At 37.9% G+C, this 20,866-nt stretch overlaps 1 protein-coding gene across 1 annotated transcript; it reads right to left on the reverse strand.

The window, feature by feature from the left end:
- Positions 1-1,653: 1,653 nt before the first annotated feature.
- Positions 1,654-3,311, reverse strand: LOC126681616 (uncharacterized). The gene is made up of 5 exons (XM_050377161.1): positions 3,184-3,311; positions 2,593-3,110; positions 2,412-2,519; positions 1,825-2,121; positions 1,654-1,779 (listed from the first exon to the last, which is right to left on the reverse strand). The coding sequence occupies exons 2-5, from the start codon at positions 2,788-2,790 to the stop codon at positions 1,654-1,656; spliced, it is 729 nt and encodes a 242-aa protein (XP_050233118.1). The 5' UTR covers positions 2,791-3,110; positions 3,184-3,311.
- Between the last annotated feature and the right edge of the window lie 17,555 nt (positions 3,312-20,866).

The raw sequence follows: 20,866 nt of genomic DNA on the forward strand, positions 1-20,866 counted from the left end.
ATGTCTGTGTCGGAGATAGGTAGTTCTTCTGGAGGCAGAGTTAGAGTGCAGTCACCAGAGATAGAATACAGCGAAGAAGAGGAAGAAGAACCGGAGAAAGATCCGGAAGAGGATCCTGAAGAAGACCCTGAGGAGGATTCTGAGGAGGATCCAGAAGAAGAATTAGAAGAAGAAGCAGAAGAGGAAAATCCTCAGGAAGAAGAGTATGAAGAAGAAGAAGAGTTAGATGAATTAGATGTCGAGGAATATAGAGGTGACTATTTCTGGTCAAGTGTGTGGAGATACCGCAATTTGAGGGAAGATGCGGACATAGCTAACGGTCAGGCGCAAATAGCTTTAAATCAGGTTAGAAGGCAGATGCGTTCCTTTTCTAGAGGGATGTTGACTGTAGGGGCGTACTCTACTGATTTTCTGCGGATGGCAGAGGGAGTCCCTGATCTGAACGAAAGCAATAGAACCATTAATCGTAGATATGTCAGGGGTTTAGGACCTCAGTTTGATGAGCTATATGAGCACGTGGACGAACATTTTAGTACACTTACTACAATGGCCCGTAGGATTGAAACAGAGCATGAATGGGCGGGTGATCCGGTACGACCCTATTACTTTAGACGTGAGTACCACCCGGATTATGTCAGTACGTCCTCCAGAACTACAACCAACCCTTATTTTGTGCAAAGAGGTGGAAGGAACTCTGGTAGAACAGTTAGGGGCCGACATACAGGCATAGTTATTAGGGAACCTAACGTTCCGCATCAGGCACCTCCAGGTATTAGTGATTTAAGTACTTTAAGTATTGTGTTTATGTGTTTGCATTATTGTGTTTATATAATTGCTGCATTGCATAGTAGAATGTTAGTAATAGGTTTTGCCTCTAGGATAATACCTCAGAAAGTGAGAACCTATAGGAAGCGTTGTAGTTAAACACGCGCCTAATAAAAGAACATATAAACATAACTTACAGAAACAATAATATAATAAACATCACATCATATAAATATCGCAACACTACAAGAAATCAGCCAATTAGCGACGGATATTTCCGTCGCTAATTGGCTAATATCCGTCGCTAATCAAGATTAGCGACGGATTACCGACGGACTTAATCCGTCGGTACATTTTGGGTCGCTAATCATTTAGCGACCCTAAAAATGAACCGTCGCCAACTTACCGACGGAAATGTCCGTCGTTAAGTTGACCTGGACCAGTCGGTATTTTGGTCGGGTTGACCGACCAAATACCGACACATTTAGCGACAGACAATTCCGTCGCTGATTTAGCGACGGAATAATCCGTCGCCAAATGTAGTCGCAAAATTGGACTACTTAGCGACGGATTTTCCGTCGCTAAATAGTCCACTTTTGTCGTTTTTGAGCATTTTAGCGACGGAAAATCCGCCGCTAAAAGCTCATATGTGGTCGCTAATTTTTTGTTTTTTTGGCAGAAAATTCCCGTTTTTCGGCATTTTTCGATTTTACCTGTTTTTTAATAGACCCGTTAACTAATCACAGACAGACACAATAGACAACAACAAATAAACATAAACCGAAACCGTTATATATAAATAAACGGTAAAAAAGTATACAATCGATGAATACTAAATAAGTCAAAATATGCAAACTGTATTATAAAAATCCAAGTCCAACTACTATACTACCCCAAACTAGTAGTGTCGTCAGCCGGTGGAGGTGGAGGTGGGGGAAACTGCGGTCGTAACTCCGGTGGGAGTGTAGTCATCAGTCGCGCAAGCTCAGTACGGATCCGCTCGTCGAAACCCGCCTCCACAGTACGGATCCGCTGCTCGACCCGCTCTTCAGAACCCGCCTCCACAGTACGCATCCGCTGCTCGAGTCGCTCCTCAACCTCTCTAGCAATGCGCTGCTCGATCTCCTCACTAACGACCGCCTGCTGCTGTGACTGGGATGATCCGCCGCGGCGCAATCGGCTGCTCTGGCCGATGTAGGATGCTGAAGCCGAACCAATACCGTAGACTCGCTGCTTCTTGATTGCCTCGAGAGACAAAAACAGCTCGTTCTCGTCGATCGGCTCTGGAGTCGACGAACTCCCTTCTCCAGCCGCCTGAGACTGGGTCGCTGCAGCAAGCTCTGCCTGGAAACGGTCCTGAGAATAAAAATACAAATTTATAATTTAGTGAAACTTTATAAAAATACTTCACAAATATTAGTTTAAACCTACATTTCTAACTAAAATTCGGCAGCATTTTCTCTAAAATTTGATCATCACCCATTTTTCAGGGACATCCTGCAACAACTACAGACAACTCTGTTCAACAATACGAAATAGCAATCACAACACCCACAGCAAACACGTAAACATCATATGAACAACTAACTATATAAAGTTATATTTATATCATATTAAGCAGTCACTTAAAGTTAAAATAAACTTACATTTTTATCCTTTGATCTCTTGTCAACGAAAACAGTCCGATCAGCTTTGGTCAGGTGCAACCGTACATGCAACTCAGCTAAAGTGGGCTCTCGACCGAGCTCCTCAGTCTATCATATGAAATGAAAAAGTTAATTAGTAGATAAACAGAATATATAACGATTAGTAATATTAAAAACTTACCATAACTGTCTTATGCCTCGTAGCCGATCTCGATCCTGCGGTATGTCGAACCGGTCCGGTGCCAGCTCCGGACGGCTCACTCAGCCGATTAGCTCGTGCTACCTCAGACTTCCTCTTAGCCTCAGCAGTATCCCAGTCTCGCTTCCACGACGCCCAAGTATCAGCACTAACACTGCCCTCTTTTTTATCTGGCTTCATGTTGTGGAGAGTATCTTTGTACCGATTAGCCGCATGTCGGTAGAAGACCCCTCTAATCAGGTCCTCAGGGTGGGTGGAGTCCCAACAAAAACCCTTATGCAAACCATTAATTAATAAAAACAATTAGAAATCAAAAAGACAATAAAACATAAATTTAAAATTTTAATTTAACAACCTTGAACTCCTCGAAGTAGAAGCCCTTATGCTCTGCTGTCAGCTTCTTCCACGAGGAACCCTCAGGGAACCAGCTAGATCGGAAAATGGGCAAGATCGCCCTCGATGCGCTCCCGCTGTCGTTCCTGCTATCTAGTAACCTTTCTCTGTTTATTACAAAAAAAGTTAGTTTTCACATTTTTGAAATAATATTTGTTAAAAAAAAGTTGTCAATCATACCTTGCAGCATCAGGTGTAACTCTAATCCTCCCAGTCTCGTCCGTAGCTGGCGGCTGGTCCTGTGGCTGTCTCGCCGCTCTCCGCGGTGCGGGTCTACCCGCCAGCACCTGCTGCTCAGCCCCTGGATCCGAGCTCTTAAGTGGATCCTGCTCTGGGTCGCCACGGCCGCGTCCACGTCCACGTCCCTGACCAGTGTCCCTACCCCGGCCTCGGCCGGCAGAAGAAGAACCTGAACCTCTCATATCTGCAAAACAAATTACAAAACAATATTCGACAAGAAAAAAATAATCACATCTATTATAAAAACCATAACACATAATTTTTTAACAAAATAAAGTTACTACATCAACAAACGTAAATAAAAGTCAAAATTCTACAGAAATAATATTAAAACAAATCATGCAATTTCTATATCATCTTCTGCTCCAATGTCATCATCGTCTGATGAGGATGGTGGATAATCATCTTCTGTCTCTACTATTGGAGGGTTGTGTAATGCAGCCTCGTCCGCCTCGCCATTCGGATCAACTAAATTTGTCGGGTCGTCATTCGTTATGACATCGAGCGGATGTTCTGCACTATCATCTTGGAAAGCTGGAACAGTTGTTTCAGGCATGTCTAGCTCAGAGCAAGCTTTTATCTTGCATACTGCCCACCAATCTTTCTTGTCCCGCTTTTTGCTAGGATAAGGTAAGTAATGTACTTGATCGGACTGTTCAGCTAAAATGAAAGGTTCGTATTTGTTGTATCTCCTTCTGTGATTAACATCCACTATGTTATACCGAGGATGGACTAACATACCAACCGTTTTTGTAGGATCAAACCAATTACATTTAAATAAAACCGTCCTCTTTATTGGTAGAGCTGGATACTCTAACTCAATAATGTCAGTCAACACTCCATAAAAGTCGCTTTCAGCTGGGCCGTAGAGTGATCCTTTTACACAGACTCCGCTATTCATTGTGACCCGATCCTCCCCATATTCTTCAGTATTGAATTTAAACCCGTTCACACAGTACCCCTTGAATGTTTTGACCGATCTAAGCGGTCCCTTTGCAAGACTTAGAATATAGGGATTGGTACTGACAGTTGGGTCTTTCACCTGTAGCACAATTATTATACGGATCAACACGATAATATATACAACTACGACGGTAAAACAACATTAATACTTACATATTGCTCGAACCAAAAGGCGAATTCCCTCTCCAACTTGACTACAACTTCGGTCTGTGTAATTTCGGGGTTGAATTCATACAACTCGCCTTCAAAAACTCTTTTTACAAGAATACGAGCGAATTAATACAATTTGTATCAAATTCTTCAATACTGAACTTAAATTTGTATATTAAGACTTACTCTCTATAAGGTTCGATTTCAGGGCAATTCAAAAGGATGTAGCTTCGGGCAGCAACATATTCAGCATCATCAAGATATCTGTTCCGACAAGCACCTACAGGTCGCCCTTTCGGTTTGAAAATATTTAATCTGTTGAAATCATCATCAACGTCCATTTCGCAAACTTCATTTCTTTGCATCCGACATGGTACCATCGGATCACCATCCTTGAAATAAAAAGATGCAAATTTTGCTGTTTCCTCCAGTAGATATCCGCTGCTAATGCTTCCTTCCACTCTGCCTTTATTCGAAACCTTATTTTTGAGTTTTCTCAGGTATCTGCATAATCATATAATTAGTTAATTTACCCAATTATCGGTTGACGAAATAGAACTTTTAATATATCACCTTTCAAACGGATACATCCAACGATACTGAACAGGTCCTGCCATCATAGCTTCGTACGGAAGGTGTACGGGGAGATGTTCCATCGAATCAAAAAAACTCGGCGGAAATATACGTTACAACTTGCACAGTATCTTCGGGATATCAAGCTCTAATCTCTGAAGATCTGCCTTTTTCAGCGATGTGGCAGTTAACTCTCTGAAGAATATATCAACTCTGTTAAAGGCTCCCACACTTCTGCCGGAAGAAGCTCCCGAAGAGCAATTGGCAAAAGTCGTTGCATGAAGACATGACAATCATGACTTTTCATGCCCATCATCTTTAAACTGTTTAAATCAACGCACCTAGACAAGTTGGACACGTAGCCATCCGGAAACTTTAACTTTTGAATCCATTCTAACAAAATCTTTTTTAAATCTCTGTCCAAAGCATACAAAGCCTTTGGATATCTACCAGTTTCCTCATCTTGTGCCAGGCCAGGACGATCACAAATTTTATTCAACTCTGCCCGAGATTTTGCCGTATCTTTCGTCTTACCAGGTACATTGAGCACGGTATTGAAAACGTTGTCAAATACATTTTTCTCAATATGCATGACATCGAGATTATGCCGGATCACATTTGTCCTCCAATACGCTAAATCCCAAAATATACTTTTTCGGTTCCAACCACGGCCTTTAGATAGTTCATCATTCGTAGCCTTAGCATCATTCTCATAGGCCCTCTTAAACCCCAGACCGTCCACCTCTGCTAACACTTCATCTCCAGTCCTCACACCTCCAAATTGATGCCTTACTTGTTTGCCTTTTCGGAATTCGGTAACGTTCCGACGGAAATGGTGACCTGTAGGTAAAAACTTTCTGTGGCAATCAAACCAGGATTGTTTTCCACTCTCGGGCAACGTGAAAGCCTCAGTATTTTCCATACAATGCGGACATGCCAATCTTCCTGATGTGCTCCAACCAGACAACATTGAATAAGCGGGAAAGTCATTAATTGTCCACATAAGCGCCTCCCTCATTTGAAAATTCTGCCGTTTTTGAATGTCATACGTCCAGATTCCAGATTCCCACAACTGATTCAACTCCGCTATTAATGGCTACAGGAAAATATCCATGTGGTTTTTTGGATTTCCGGGTCCCGGGACAAGTATTGTTAGAAACATAAACTCATCCTTCATGCACATGCCAGGAGGCAGATTATACGGCGTCACAATAACTGGCCATGAAGAATAATTTTTCCCAAAACTACCAAATGGTTGAAACCCGTCAGTACATAAGCCTAGCATGATATTTCTTGTTTCGTCAGCAAAATCTGTATGCAACTCACTGAACCGTTTCCAAGCCGGAGAGTCAGAAGGATGACACATCTTCTCGTCTTCCATTTCATGTTCAGCGTGCCATGTCATATGTTTAGCTATGGCTTCGGAAGCGTACAATCTTTGCAGCCTCGGAGTTAAAGGGAAATAAAACATTTTTTTGTACGGAACGTTAGCCCTTCTTTTGGCCGAATTGCTTTTCGTTACAGGTTTCCACCGAGGAAATGTGCAAACTTTATAGTGGGTTAAATCCTCGTCCGCCCCCCAGTAAATCATACAGTTGTGGAAACAGCAATCAATAACCTCGACCGGCAACCCGAGACCTTTCACCAGCTTCTTGATATTAGCAAAAAAATTCGGCATTTTGTTGTTCTCTGGAAGCAGTTCTTGTAATAAACGGCAGGTGTCATCAATCAAAGATATCGACCCCTGATGTCGACACTTAATATCCAAAATTTCAACAGATGCGGACAGGGGTGAGTGTCTGCTATTTCCGGGCCATATTTCTTCTTCTGCCGCACTCATCATATCAAAAAACTTCTGAGCTTCGTCATTCGGGGTCTCTTCCTCAAAAACTTCGGGACCAGCATCATCAATAACCATTCTCTGACCATAGATTAAATCTCCCCCTCCCTCATTATAGTAATCGTATTCATTAGCCGGATGCTGAACTACAGGAGGGACATTCACCTCACCGTGGTGAATCCAGACATAGTAATCTGGAACAAACCCAGACTGCAAGACATGTAGTTTCACAACTTCGACATCTCGAAAATTTGTATTTCTACATTTTGTCCTAGAACATGGGCATTTTATCTCTTCTCCATTCATACACTCAGGATGTTGTACAGCAAAATTCACGAACTCTTCAAGATTAGGGAAAAAATCTGGCGCAGGAAGCCTCTGTCATGCCTCGTATACATCCAACTGCGGTCTGGATTCATTTCTGGAGGACGTACAATTAGGTACTGGTTCATAAGCTCAACGTAGCAAAGTCAATGTAATTGACTGCTAAAAGGGTAGGGTCCTATCCCATTCGCAAAACTGGCGCCCCATAATTCGATCACGATATATGCATGAATACGGATAAAATATTCGGCAGCCTTCCGGCGTCGTTCCCCAGGCGCATTAAATAATATAGGGTGTGTAACGCTAATTATATATTCCGTAAGGAATAAGCGTTACACAGCCTATATTAAATAGCCACCCGGAGAACATACGCCAGAAAACTACCGAATATTCCTATACCATATCCATACATATATGTTTTTTCGTGATCAAATTACGCAGACGACAGCAGTTTTACGAACTGTACACACGTACAATCCCGTGTCGTTCAATCTCTTGAACACACGGGACGGGTTTCTACGGCTAGGTAAGATTTTATTCGGTGGGAATAAAATCTTTGTTAATTAAATTTAACTTTTATTGAATTTACTCGAACTAATTAATTAAATTGAAATACAAAAATGCAATAACACTTACTTGTTGAAGAGCAGAACCGCAAATTAGAGGACTCCTGAGAACGGTCGGTTTAGTGCGAAAACAGTCTACGGCTATCAGCGCCAAAAATCCTACGGTTTAAGTTTTTCATTAGTTTTTAATATTTAAAAAAAACGGCAGCATTTCCCCTAAAAGTGAGCATCACCCATTTTTCAGGGAAAGCCTGCAAGTAAACAATACATATTCCAACATAACCAACAACTTATTTCATTTCAATGTTTTTCCAATAAAGCATACGGTTAATAAATTACGCTAATTTCATTTAATTAACATAATTAACATAAATTAAAATTATAGGTTGCCTAATATTACAAATTAACTAACTTAATTTAACAAAATTAAACAATACAATTAATCTAATAAAATATTTAACCTAAAATATTTTTTATTTAACCTATAATACAAAAATTTAATTAACATAATCATTCAAAATTTAATCAAATTAAAATTAAACAATTTAATTAACCTAATCATTTATAATTTAATTAACCTAATCATTTATATATAATGTAATCAACTTAAAATTAAATTATTTAATTATCCTAATCAAATAACCCAAATTGACATAATTAATATAAAATAACCTAAATTTACTAATTAGGTATAAAATTAACCTTAATGTACTAACTAATGATAAATTAAATTAACTAAATAACCTAATCTAATATAAAATTAACCTTAATCTAATTAATTTAAGTTAACTAATTACTAAACTAAAATAATTAATATTAATTAAAATAAAACTTAACCTAATGTTAATCATACCTGGACCGGCAGCGGAACTGAAGACAGCGGCGGCAGCGGAACTGAAGACGGCGGCGGCAGCGGAACTGAAGACGGCGGCGGCAGCTGTGGCGACGGCGGCGGCAGCGGTGGCGACGGTGGGAGGCTGGAAATTAGAAACAAATGTGATGGATAAAAATAACCTAATGTTTTATAGTAAAACAAACAAAAAAATAGAAGAATACATACCTGGACCGGCAACGGCAGGTGGAAGAAAGTGGACGGCGGCGGCAACAAAGGCTGGTCTGAACTCGACGGGCGGCGGCAACAACGGCGCGGATAAGGAGGCGGAGAAATAAGAACAGCGGCGGCGAAGGAGGATTGGATGGCGGCAGCGATAGGTGACCGGCGGCGGCGAAGGAGGATTGGATGGTGGAAGAAGGTGACCGGCGGTGGGAAGTAGAGAAAAGAAAAAATTAGGGGAAAAGAAAAGTAAGGGAGGAGAAAGGGCTCGCTGCGTTTTATTTTACTGATATTAGCGACGGATTATAATATCAGTAAAAATGAAACGCATCGTTTCAAGGGTTATATTTAGCGACGGATTACAATCAGTCGCTAAATACATCCCTAAAACGATGCGTTTCAACAGCACCATGAAATTGGCGACGGATTTTTGTAATCCGTCGCTAATTTCAGTATGTAAATTTGGCGGGTTTGCTCCCGCCAAATATTATTGAAAGTTTAGCGACGGATTGTACAATCCGTCGATAATTTCAGTCTGCAAAATTGGCGGGTCAGCTCCCGCCATGGTGTTTTGGAGAATTGGCGACGGATTTACTATCCGTCGCCACGGCCGTCGGTAATTCATCAGTTTAGCGACGGAACTAGGTTCCGTCGCTAATTGCGGTCGCTAATAAGCTGATTTCTAGTATCCAACGGTAGAGTCGACTAACTGATCGATGTTGGGCATGGAAAAACAGTCTTTCAGGCAATGCTTTATTTAGATCCGTAAAGTCAACGATCATGCGGTTCTTTTCATTGCATTCTTTACGAGGACCTTATTACTTAACCAGTTCGGATATTTGACTTCTTTACCCTGCTCCTAGTAGCCTCTCTACCTCTTCTGCTATTATTTTCCGTCGTTCTTCCGAGTGTCGTTGCTTCTTTTTTCGGATTGGCTTCATGGTTGTGTTGACGTTTAATTCATGACATGCTACCTCCGGATCCACACCCTTGATGTCTGAGACTTTTGTTGGGAATGTACCTTCGAACTCTCTGAGTACTCTTCGGATCTCTGTTTCTGTTGATTCTTGCATGCCGGTGCCCATTTTCACGCTTTTTCCAGTATGGACTTCCCTAGGCTTCGTCTCTCCCAATGGTTCGTCCGTCGACTTTTCACAAGGTAATTCTAGTATCTCATTGTAATACCCCAAAAATAATTAATTAGCTAATTGGACCACGTGTCCAGTTTTGAGTCGCAGAAGTGGCGATATTGAAAAGTTTTCTGATAAATAAGTTTTAGTAGGTCGGTTTTAGAAAAGGTTATTATGGAGAAAATTTATATTATATTTCAATTCTAAAGTTGGAATTGGAATTAAATAGAAAAATGACGAGAAAAGTCCAAAATAAGGTATAGGGACCAAAGTGGTAATTTAGCCATTTTGTGTCGAAAATGGAAATATTGGATTTTGACGGGAAAGTATTAATATCGAGCTTCGTATTATTTATCAGGGATAAATAATACGTATGAGTCGTAATAAAAGAGATTAACGATTTAGCTATGGACTAAATCGTATGATTGAAAAGTTTAAAGGATAAATGATAGTAAGCAAAAAGAACAAGGACCAAAATGGCACTTTAGCCGGATTATATAAGGAATGAGAATATGAATTGAGAATCAGGAAGCGTCCAGAGAGATTGAGAGATTACCGATCGATTTCCGTCGTTTCGCCGCCGTTTCTCCGTTCGACGTCCGATTCGAGCGATTCAAGCAGCGATTTCTTCAGAATTGAAAGCTCTATCATCTCCGGCCATTAAATTAAGGTAAGAGGTCGGGTTTTGGCATGAAAATGATGGGTTTGTTGGCTGTTTTGGTTAGGATTAAGTTTAGGTTGAAATTTGACGTTTTTGAGGTTATTATGGCGTTTGTGAAGAAACCGAGATATGGGTATTGAGCGTGGGTATGTTTAGCACGTCGGGATTGTGGCGAAACCCCGGAAAAATCTGATTTCCGGGGCTGTGCACGTGGTGCACGACTGTGCACCACGGGTGCACGAACGTGTACTGGAAGTACACGAACGTGCACCTAGCAAAGTACACGATCGTGGACTGAAGTACACGAACGTGCACTTTTCATGGTGCACGAACGTGTACAATAAGTACACGAACGTGTACCCCTGTGGTGCACGAACGTGTACTTGGTTGCACGATCGTGCACCCACCAAAACGCACACCCGTGCACCCCAACTCGCCCCCACGCGTATACAAACTGTAATTGACCTAGGTGTTTGACGTTTAGAGTAATTGGACGCTAAAGGACAGATTTCGGACTTGGAAAGTTATTAATCTCGAGATTATCTCGACATTTTAAATGAATAATAATAATGGGAAACGTCAAGGACGTTAAGCGATTTTCAATTATGAGAAATAGTATTCGCTAAGTCGTCTATACGACTAGAGATATCGAATATGTAAATAAGTGTAAAATGAAACTAAATCCTAAAACTTAAAAGTATTATACGTATAAGAATGCGAGAATCACGTCTAACTATTAACGATTTATCAGACGTGTCAGCGAGTAGTGGAGTCAGTAGAGGCGGACTAGCGAGAGCGTACTATCAGATCGATCATATCATTTCTTGGATTGCGGTCACTGTGAGTTGTACTTTTACTTTCATGTATTAAAACTATTTGATATATATACTGTTTTCACGCATCGCATTATATATATAGTTGACTGAAATGTTATATGTTTATTTAAATTCTATATATGAGAACTAGTATGCGATCCGAAGAAACTAGCTACCTATTGGGTGTCAATAGGCTGTGTGTTCACCAGTATCGAGTCAGTCTAGTATGTTTGCATTTGAGAAATGACTTGACACAGCTGGGAGCTGTTGATGAATATGAAATTTACGATTGGGTTTCTGATACGAGTGAGTACTCGGCTACGGTGTAGTCTGGAGTCCCCGTATCTAGTGGCTGGGCCACCAGCGAGTTGGACTCGCAATTGATATTTACGATTGGGTTGAATGATATATGATTATTCGAGAGATGTGTCGCATGCTAGGATATTAGTTTCGTACGGATCAAATACATGTTTATATGTTCCATATTAATGTTTTTCTTGAGATGCGATGCTATGTTTTTATATTAATACTGTTAGTAAATGTCAACTCACTCAGTATTTCCCCAAATACTGATCCCTCACCTTTGATGTCTTTCAGGTGCTTAGCTTGTGGACTTAGCTAGAGGCCAATTTTGAAGTCCAGAAGTCAGCTGTATATGTTAGTTCTGACTTCTGTAAATGCTGCAGTAGTGGTCCATTGTCGATAGTATAGTAGCCTAGACAGCAGTTCATTTTGATTGTATATATCAACTGCTGTTATTGTTTTATATGCATTTTGATAGGCTACGTGTTATGTATATGATCCACGGCCCCAGTTGCCGGTGTGATGTTTTGAGACACTAACTGATGTATATAGTACCGCGAGGCCAGTTCGTACAGGGTACGGTAACTAGAGCCCGCGAGGTTTTGAAACAGTTAGTGTAAATGTATGATTATATGTTATATATATGTGTATTGCTTCCGTTGTTTGATATTGTTTATTTTATATTATATTTGCGAAAAATTAATTGTGATTTTAGGCTTGCTACGTGTAATATCCCGTATTTTTTCCGTCATGGTTTTGTTGTGTTTCCGACTTAGTTTCGGATTATTAATGGTGGACTTAGCAAGTGTGAAACTTTATTTGGGGTTGGATTTGTATCTTGTATATGTCGCACGTGTCGCGTGAAGTTTCGATGGCGATTTGATTTGTATCCGAATTACAATCGATGTTGTGTTCGTGTGCCTTCTAAATCTGACATGTTTTGATAAACCATCCATATCTCCTAATTGCACCGTTGGATCGGGCTCATCTTTGGATATGTTGTGCATAATAAAAAGTTGACCGTTGGATCAAATTTTAAGTGAAATTGGAGTAGTGTGCGAGTGTGCGAACGCACACCTAGTGTGCGAACGCACACTCTTGAAGTTGTGCAGTGTGCGAACGCACACTTCAGGTGTGCGATCGCACACCGATTTCTGCGGCAGTAACAGGTCTATAAATAGACCTGTTACCACACGACTCTTTTCTTTTATTCTTTTAAAACCCTAAATTTAACACAAACCCTAGCCGACTGTCTATCTCAAAAATGCTCAGAAAATACTACGCTAATCACTCCTTTTCCTAATCGATTCAATATTCGGTAAGTAATACGTTACTATGTTTATTCGTTTCGATATCGTTAAATATCGTTCTTGATTCATATCTCTTTTATTTTAGTTTTAACCTGAGGTTCTCTTCGATCTTTCATCTATACGTAATGCCCTCGTCAATCCCTATGTGCTGGATTCGAATTTGGTACGTAAACGATCTCTTTCAACCGCCATACGGTTTACCGTATTAAGCTTGTATAGTCTGCTTTGAGGGGAAGTTAATTCTGCCGATTAGTGTCCTTCCATTTTGACCATGTTTTTGTTGATAATGATCATGAAATCCTTGGGTTATTGTTCGTTTAACCCTTCATTGAGTTTTGGTTCATCGGCTCCATTTTGTTGTTCGTCGTTCATAGGGAAGATTAAGTTTCAATATTTTTCTTTACTTGTTCTTGGTTTATATGTGTTTGAGTTCTAATAGATGATTAGGATATTGGTTGATTAATGTTGATGTGTTATGGTGAAGATTTGATAGTTAGGGGTTAAGGATTTAAGTTGCTGCAACATGAGTTATGGAGGGAAATGTTTTTACTTGAAATGAAAGAGATGGTTAATATGTTAATTTAATCACCCAAATTGTTAGGTGTAATCAATCAAAGCCTTTAAGTTAAACTTTATCTATTGAATTGATAATACCTTGGATTCCTTTATGATTTATAAGTATTATTTTGTAAATGTCAAATATTTTTATAAACTTAGGTTAATATAATTACTCGGGTAATTATATTTATTTTCGGATATTAAATATTGGCTAAATTATAATTTAGCCCTTGAATATTTTTATAACTTAATTAAGTGGGTTTTTGGTTGGTAACTTTATGTTTGTTTTAATTATAAACAAAAGTGATTAATTTGATTTTGAAAATCAATTTGGCTAAAGTACAGTTTAGTCCCTAATTGGCTAAAGTACAGTTTAGTCCCTAAACTTTTATAAACTTTAAATGGTTAGATTTTTGGGTTGTAACTTGGGTTACTTGAAATTTAAGTTATTGAGTTCTGCTTTTAAAATGGTTTATTATTTTATGGAATTATTTTATAAATATAAACTCGGGTTTATATTTGATAAACGTTTTGAGTCGGGTTAGACTTGGGTCACCCGACAAGTGAGGTTAGCTTGGCAGTTAATGATAACTCGGCTAACCCACTATTTGAAAATTAATTATTATTTAAAGATTATTAAATAATATTTATAAATGTGATTTTAAAGCGAGAACTCAATAGACTTATTTAAATTGGGCTTTATTACCTAATGAGTATTATTTGTGTGTGCTTTGAATTGTTTATTCCGACATGTTAATTGTGCTAGTCCTATGTGGTGTCTAGTACTCTCTAGAGTTAGGGTCTGTTTTTAATAATTATTTTATTTGTCTAGACCCGTCTATTGTTCGCGCTCCAGAGGCGAACCAGGATTAGTTGCTTGCCGGTTTTCACGTGGATTAGCAAGCAGTGAGTTTGTACTTACTATTTACCGCTTTATTAAGTAAATTGTTATTTTAATATTAAATATATATACTGTACGTATATTTCGAATTGTTTTTATATTATGGCTTCTAGTTGGAACGTGCTACCTAATGGGCATCATTAGGACTGCGTGCGCACCGGTAAAGATCTGGAAAAGGTAATTATGGTAATGTGGTAACTCGGTGTGAGCATAGCTCTCGGGACCAAGTAGAGTAACTCGGTGTAGCTCGGCTCTCGGGACTCTGGTATAAGTGTGGTCAGTGGTAACTCGGTGTAGCTCAGCTCTCGGGACCAGACCTATTGGATTGTGTTATTTATGTAGAATTGTGGATTAGGGTTCCAACTATTGTTCGTAATATTGTTATTAAATGCTTTAAACGTTTTAAAGGTTTTCCACTTAATAAATGTAGATAGTGGTATGAACTCATCTCAGTATATCTGACCCCGTTGTTTTTCCCAATTTTCCCCAGGGTTATGATCTGAGAGAGTCTGGTGATCTCCGCATTTACTTTTCTTCGGAGGTTCCATTTATTTTAGTAGAACTGTAAAACTGTTTTATTCTTAGACCGCAGTAGTAATTAGACGTCTTTATTATTACTGTATATTTTGTCGGATTGGTCCGACTGGTTATATTGCTTTGGCATGATTATAATACTTACATTGATTTATGATAAATCTAAATTAGTCTCGGTTGCCCCCGAGCATTGGTTTTCTGCAGGTTTATGTGTTTATATGTTAATTGAAAGGCTAGCTACGGGTTTTGGTACTACATTACCCATACCCTAGCGCCGGTCGCGATTCATGAAAATGGGTCGTGACAAACTTGGTATCAGAGCTTTGGTTTCAAACCAAGGCCTTATGCATGTTATTTGTTACTTGTTTTGACATGATAAGTGGTGTCGTGTCATAGGAACTACTGCGGAATTAGGATTCGTGTCTTGTCTTTAAAACGTCATCATTTGTTTTTAAAACTTTCAGCCTACATCCTATAGGTGATGTCTGTCAGTCATTATTTGGTATTGATGTTATGATTGATAATTAATTTCACTTGGATGTTATTTGCTGTGTTTTATAATATTAAGGTTATTTCACTTGGGTGATTTAGCTATTGCTTTCGATTTCTCGGGAAATCTTAGGCTAGTAAATTTTTCTAAAACTCATACTTGGGTATGATGTTTGATAAATTTTGGCTTTATGCCACTAATAAATTAATAACAATGGGTTATTTGGTGGTACATTTTGGCTTTAGCTGTAATTGTTGGGTGCTATATACGTCAGCACCAATGAGGATACATGTAGGCGTTAACCTAAATTTTTAGTTAAATTTTAAAACGCGTTTTGTGGTCATATTTGTTTGACCACATGTTATTTTAAGGATTTTGTTGAGAAATTATTTTATATTTGATTTGTGTTTTGACACAGAATCAAAAGAGAAGTTTGGTTTAAAAAAAAAAAATTTAAAAGTTGATTTTTGGTTAAGTTACCAGTAAAAAGAAATTCTGGTATTTTAAAATATTATGTTAGGCTTGGTGTTAACAAGCGATGATTTCAAAATGATATTTTATGTGATGATTCATTGTTTTGAAAATCTTAAATTTATTTTACCATGTTGTGGTATATCAACATTTTAAAATTTAAGAATTTACAAAATGTAGGTGCGAGATGAAAGATTTCACATTTGAGATTTTAGATTGTCGTTTAGTAGTTGGATTAAGTTGAGCTCTCAATTTTGAAAGGGTGGAAATTGTATTAAAAATATTTTTTTTCCGGTTTTACAAATATTTTGAGTACGTTTTATAAAAAGTTGTTTTGGGTTCGACTTGGGTCACCCAAATTTTGGAGTTGAGCTTGGTAGTCGTAATGACTCGACTAACTCGATGATTTTATTGTTTGAGATACTTGGGTATCCGTTTTAAAGCAACCGACTAATAAGAAGAGATTTTTACAAATTGTGATTTTGTTTTAACCGTGGGGCTCATCAAAATTTGGAAATTTTCGTATTTGACTTTAAGTTTCAAAGTGTACTATCAATGGACGATATAATAGCATGTTGAATTTATATGATATGTTGTGGCATAGTACGATTTGTTTTTGGGTGTGTTTGAGTTAATTGTGTTCAATGGTACGTTTACAGGATTATGGTTTTACAGATGTATTTCTTGTGAAAATAATTTGCGCTATTTAACTCGCTTGTCTGCTAGACTAAGTTGATTGTTTTTGTTTTGTCTCTTCGTGCGGAGTAGCACGTGAGATGATTTAATCACGTGGTTATGGTTGGCTTACCTTGATGTTTAGTTTGACCTTGAGTAAGACCTTCCTTAGACCCTGTTTTCCTTTGTTCGGTTTCGGGTTGCGCGGGGCCTTGCAGTTTCTGTTTCGTGGATCTAAACTTTTGGATTTCGATATCGAGGAATACGAGGGAAGTATTCCCTTGGATTCGTTGATGTTCTCTGATTATCCGAGATCGGATATTGAGAACTCTGGACCGAGAAGATAGATCAGTGTATTAATGCACTGGTGTTATCATCAAGTCTGGTGATGCGATGCGGAAGCTGGCGGTAAATTTTATAGAAACGTATTTTATGTGTTATTTCTTTGGGAATGAGTTTCAATTAGGGTTGGGGCTAGTTGGATATTTATGCGGAAGAGTTGTAACGGAATTTTAGGTTGAGTTATTTTATAGCATCGAATGTTGCTAGGTTGCAAGTAAGGAATTTTAAGAAATATTTTGGAGGTTTTCGAGTGCACATCTCACAGAGTGTAACGTCTAGCAAATGATTTATTGGGAAATTGATTTCAAAAGTTGATTTGTTAAAATATCTGAAATATTTTCAACACGTAATTGTGTCCAGACATATCATGAACATGCATTTTAAATGTCACGAATAGGATTGCATTGAGCATAAAGTATGTTCACTAAATAAAAGATAAATTAACAATTGATACATGCATAATAGTACATGCATCACGTGCATAGAAATGATTAGGGTTGGATGCAACTCTTTGGGGATGAGAGATGTCATCACCCTGGCGCACAATTATGTAAAATGGATTTTATCGATAAAATGTTTTGAGAAAGATGTTTTGAAACAAACTCGCGAGTCCCTTTGGGGTAAATGTATTTATAAAGTTGTGGAATTTCAAATGATTTTGAAACTTTTACCGAGAGGTAGCTAGACAAATACTATGTGATGATGGTGATGGTTATTGGACGTTTACGTTATGAGCGATTGGTCTGTGGAATCAGAATCTTATAATTATGAGATAGAATGAATTTAAGATTGCGCTCGAGATTTAGTTGTACCAAGTGCGGTGTATTGTTAGATTTAGAATAGAAAGCTTTCGTGATAATTTACGATTTGTGATTTAAGGACTCGTGGATTAGGGATGTCGGTTATGCTCATGTGTGGTATACATTACGTTTTAAAGGAAAATTTATCTTGTCAGATTTGAAACTGTCCAAGTATTTTGGTGTATTGATATAAAATTATTTTCATAAACAAGAGATTTACATTGCTAATTTTACCTCTCTCATGAAAGAGAGAAATTTTGTCAAATTGATTCAAAAGAGATAATAAATTTTTCGCTTGAGCGATTTCGTCAAATTGTGGTTTTGTTTGAGAAAATTTAGAAGCTATTAAATCTTGGATGTTTGAAACATCAATGAGTATTTTTGAACACGGGGAATTTTGTCACAGTTTGACTTTTAAGAAAAAAAAAAGTATAAACTATTTAAAAGCGTTTTAGCAAGTTTGATTTAAAGAGAACATAAATTTTATCAGCTGTATTGTTTCATAAATTTGTAACGTATTTAAAAGCAGGGAAACTTTAAGATTTAAATTGTGGATATTTTTAAATTTTTCAACGGTTTACAAAACCGATGGTTTTTCAACGGTAAAGCTATTTCGATTTTTTTAATGAAAAGGGAGGTGTAAGACGTAGAATCTTTTAAACAGGGTGAATAATTTTATATATAAAATATTAAATATTATAATATTTTATACCCACAAGGGTTGGTTTTGAGCATAGATGACAATCCGGTCGTAGTAAACTGGTCGTATTGATCTCTCGTTGTATACGAGGTTTTAGTCGATTGATTGAATAAATTGGAGAATTTGTGTTTTATTTGGATATATGAGTAAGCTAATTCGAGAATCGAGAATCGCGGTTAATAGGTTACGACAACCATGATTGGTTGATCGATTTTATTTATTGATGGTATTATTGTAATATTTTGATATCGTTTGGGACAGTTGTTGAACTCTTAGTGTGGGAGATGATATTTTAAGTTATGTATTTAAGTGAGATGCAGTAAATGTCCAGTTTAGTTATGGCGTTGTGTTTCTAAGTGATTGGAAGAATCATTGTGATGGAGATTGTTTATTATTATTATGAATATTCTATTATTATGAGTTAAGTTCATGTTTTCTTGGGAATAACGGTATAAATTTTTGTGTTTCATGATTCTCAAGGTTGATGGTATTGTTTTCAGTTTGGGTGTTAGTCGTTCGGACTAGATGATTCCTTCTAGTGTTTGTTTTGGAACCAAAATATTATCTGAAGTTTATTGGAATTTGTTATCGATTATCTTGATGTTGAGATTTTATAAGTGGGAGTAAGTAAGTGTTGTAAAATGCAAGAATTTATCAGCTTGTGTTCTTCAGTATCCCTGATTGACGATAGAGTTGGAGTTGTAAGAACAATAGTTGATCTTAGTGCTTGATCTTGTATTTTGATATTGAGGTTTTTTATTGTAGATAAGATTTGAGCTGGTTTTGGAAGCCACTCCAGAACAGAATGATTGTGACTCTCAGTTGGAAATTTATTGTTTATTCACATTGCGTTGATTGAGTAATATTTGGAGCACCAAGTTGCTAGATCAGAAATTTGTGTCTATAAGTGATTTGTGGCCGCTTATTGCGAATCAGTTTCAGATTTCAATTTCGAGATTCGTTTTTGTTCATTCTAAGTAATACAGATGAGTTTTATACGAGGAAGTTTGTTTTACCTCGATTGGGTTCACCTAGAAGCAGTGTTATCATTTTATGTTAAGGGGAAGGTAGTGTTAAGGTTTTGTGACCTTTTCAAATTGTTCGATATATGAAAACTGTTGACTAGTTTAGTAATGTTGAGTTCCGTTATTTTTTTCAAACTTCATGTTGTTCTATAAAATGAACTTCCGGATTTTAAATATTGGTTTATATTGTGGTTTCTTGGGTCGGGATAGACTTGGGTCGCCCGGCACGTGATGTAAGCTTGGAAGTTTTGGTTGACTCGGCTACGTGCTATTTTGTTTCTTAAAAGTTGTTAAATAATATGGTTTGAAAAAGTTTATGGTCTGTATATTTTTTTTAATGGAACTCAATAGGGCTTAACTTATATATAGTTTTGCTTTTGTGATTACTTAGTTGAAAAATGTTTTGAGGTTTCACGATGGCTAGATGCGTTTTGTTCAGCTTGTTACAAAAACTTTTCGTTGTGTCTACTTCAGTAATTTTGTTTTAAATTCGAGGACGAATTTTTAATAAGTTGGGGAGAATGTAATATCCCGTATTTTTTCCGTCATGGTTTTGTTGTGTTTCCGACTTAGTTTCGGATTATTAATGGTGGACTTAGCAAGTGTGAAACTTTATTTGGGGTTGGATTTGTATCTTGTATATGTCGCACGTGTCGCGTGAAGTTTCGATGGCGATTTGATTTGTATCCGAATTACAATCGATGTTGTGTTCGTGTGCCTTCTAAATCTGACATGTTTTGATAAACCATCCATATCTCCTAATTGCACCGTTGGATCGGGCTCATCTTTGGATATGTTGTGCATAATAAAAAGTTGACCGTTGGATCAAATTTTAAGTGAAATTGGAGTAGTGTGCGAGTGTGCGAACGCACACCTAGTGTGCGAACGCACACTCTTGAAGTTGTGCAGTGTGCGAACGCACACTTCAGGTGTGCGATCGCACACCGATTTCTGCGGCAGTAACAGGTCTATAAATAGACCTGTTACCACACGACTCTTTTCTTTTATTCTTTTAAAACCCTAAATTTAACACAAACCCTAGCCGACTGTCTATCTCAAAAATGCTCAGAAAATACTACGCTAATCACTCCTTTTCCTAATCGATTCAATATTCGGTAAGTAATACGTTACTATGTTTATTCGTTTCGATATCGTTAAATATCGTTCTTGATTCATATCTCTTTTATTTTAGTTTTAACCTGAGGTTCTCTTCGATCTTTCATCTATACGTAATGCCCTCGTCAATCCCTATGTGCTGGATTCGAATTTGGTACGTAAACGATCTCTTTCAACCGCCATACGGTTTACCGTATTAAGCTTGTATAGTCTGCTTTGAGGGGAAGTTAATTCTGCCGATTAGTGTCCTTCCATTTTGACCATGTTTTTGTTGATAATGATCATGAAATCCTTGGGTTATTGTTCGTTTAACCCTTCATTG

The sequence above is a fragment of the Mercurialis annua genome, linkage group LG5 (assembly GCF_937616625.2).
Source record: "Mercurialis annua linkage group LG5, ddMerAnnu1.2, whole genome shotgun sequence".
NCBI lineage: Eukaryota > Viridiplantae > Streptophyta > Magnoliopsida > Malpighiales > Euphorbiaceae > Mercurialis > Mercurialis annua.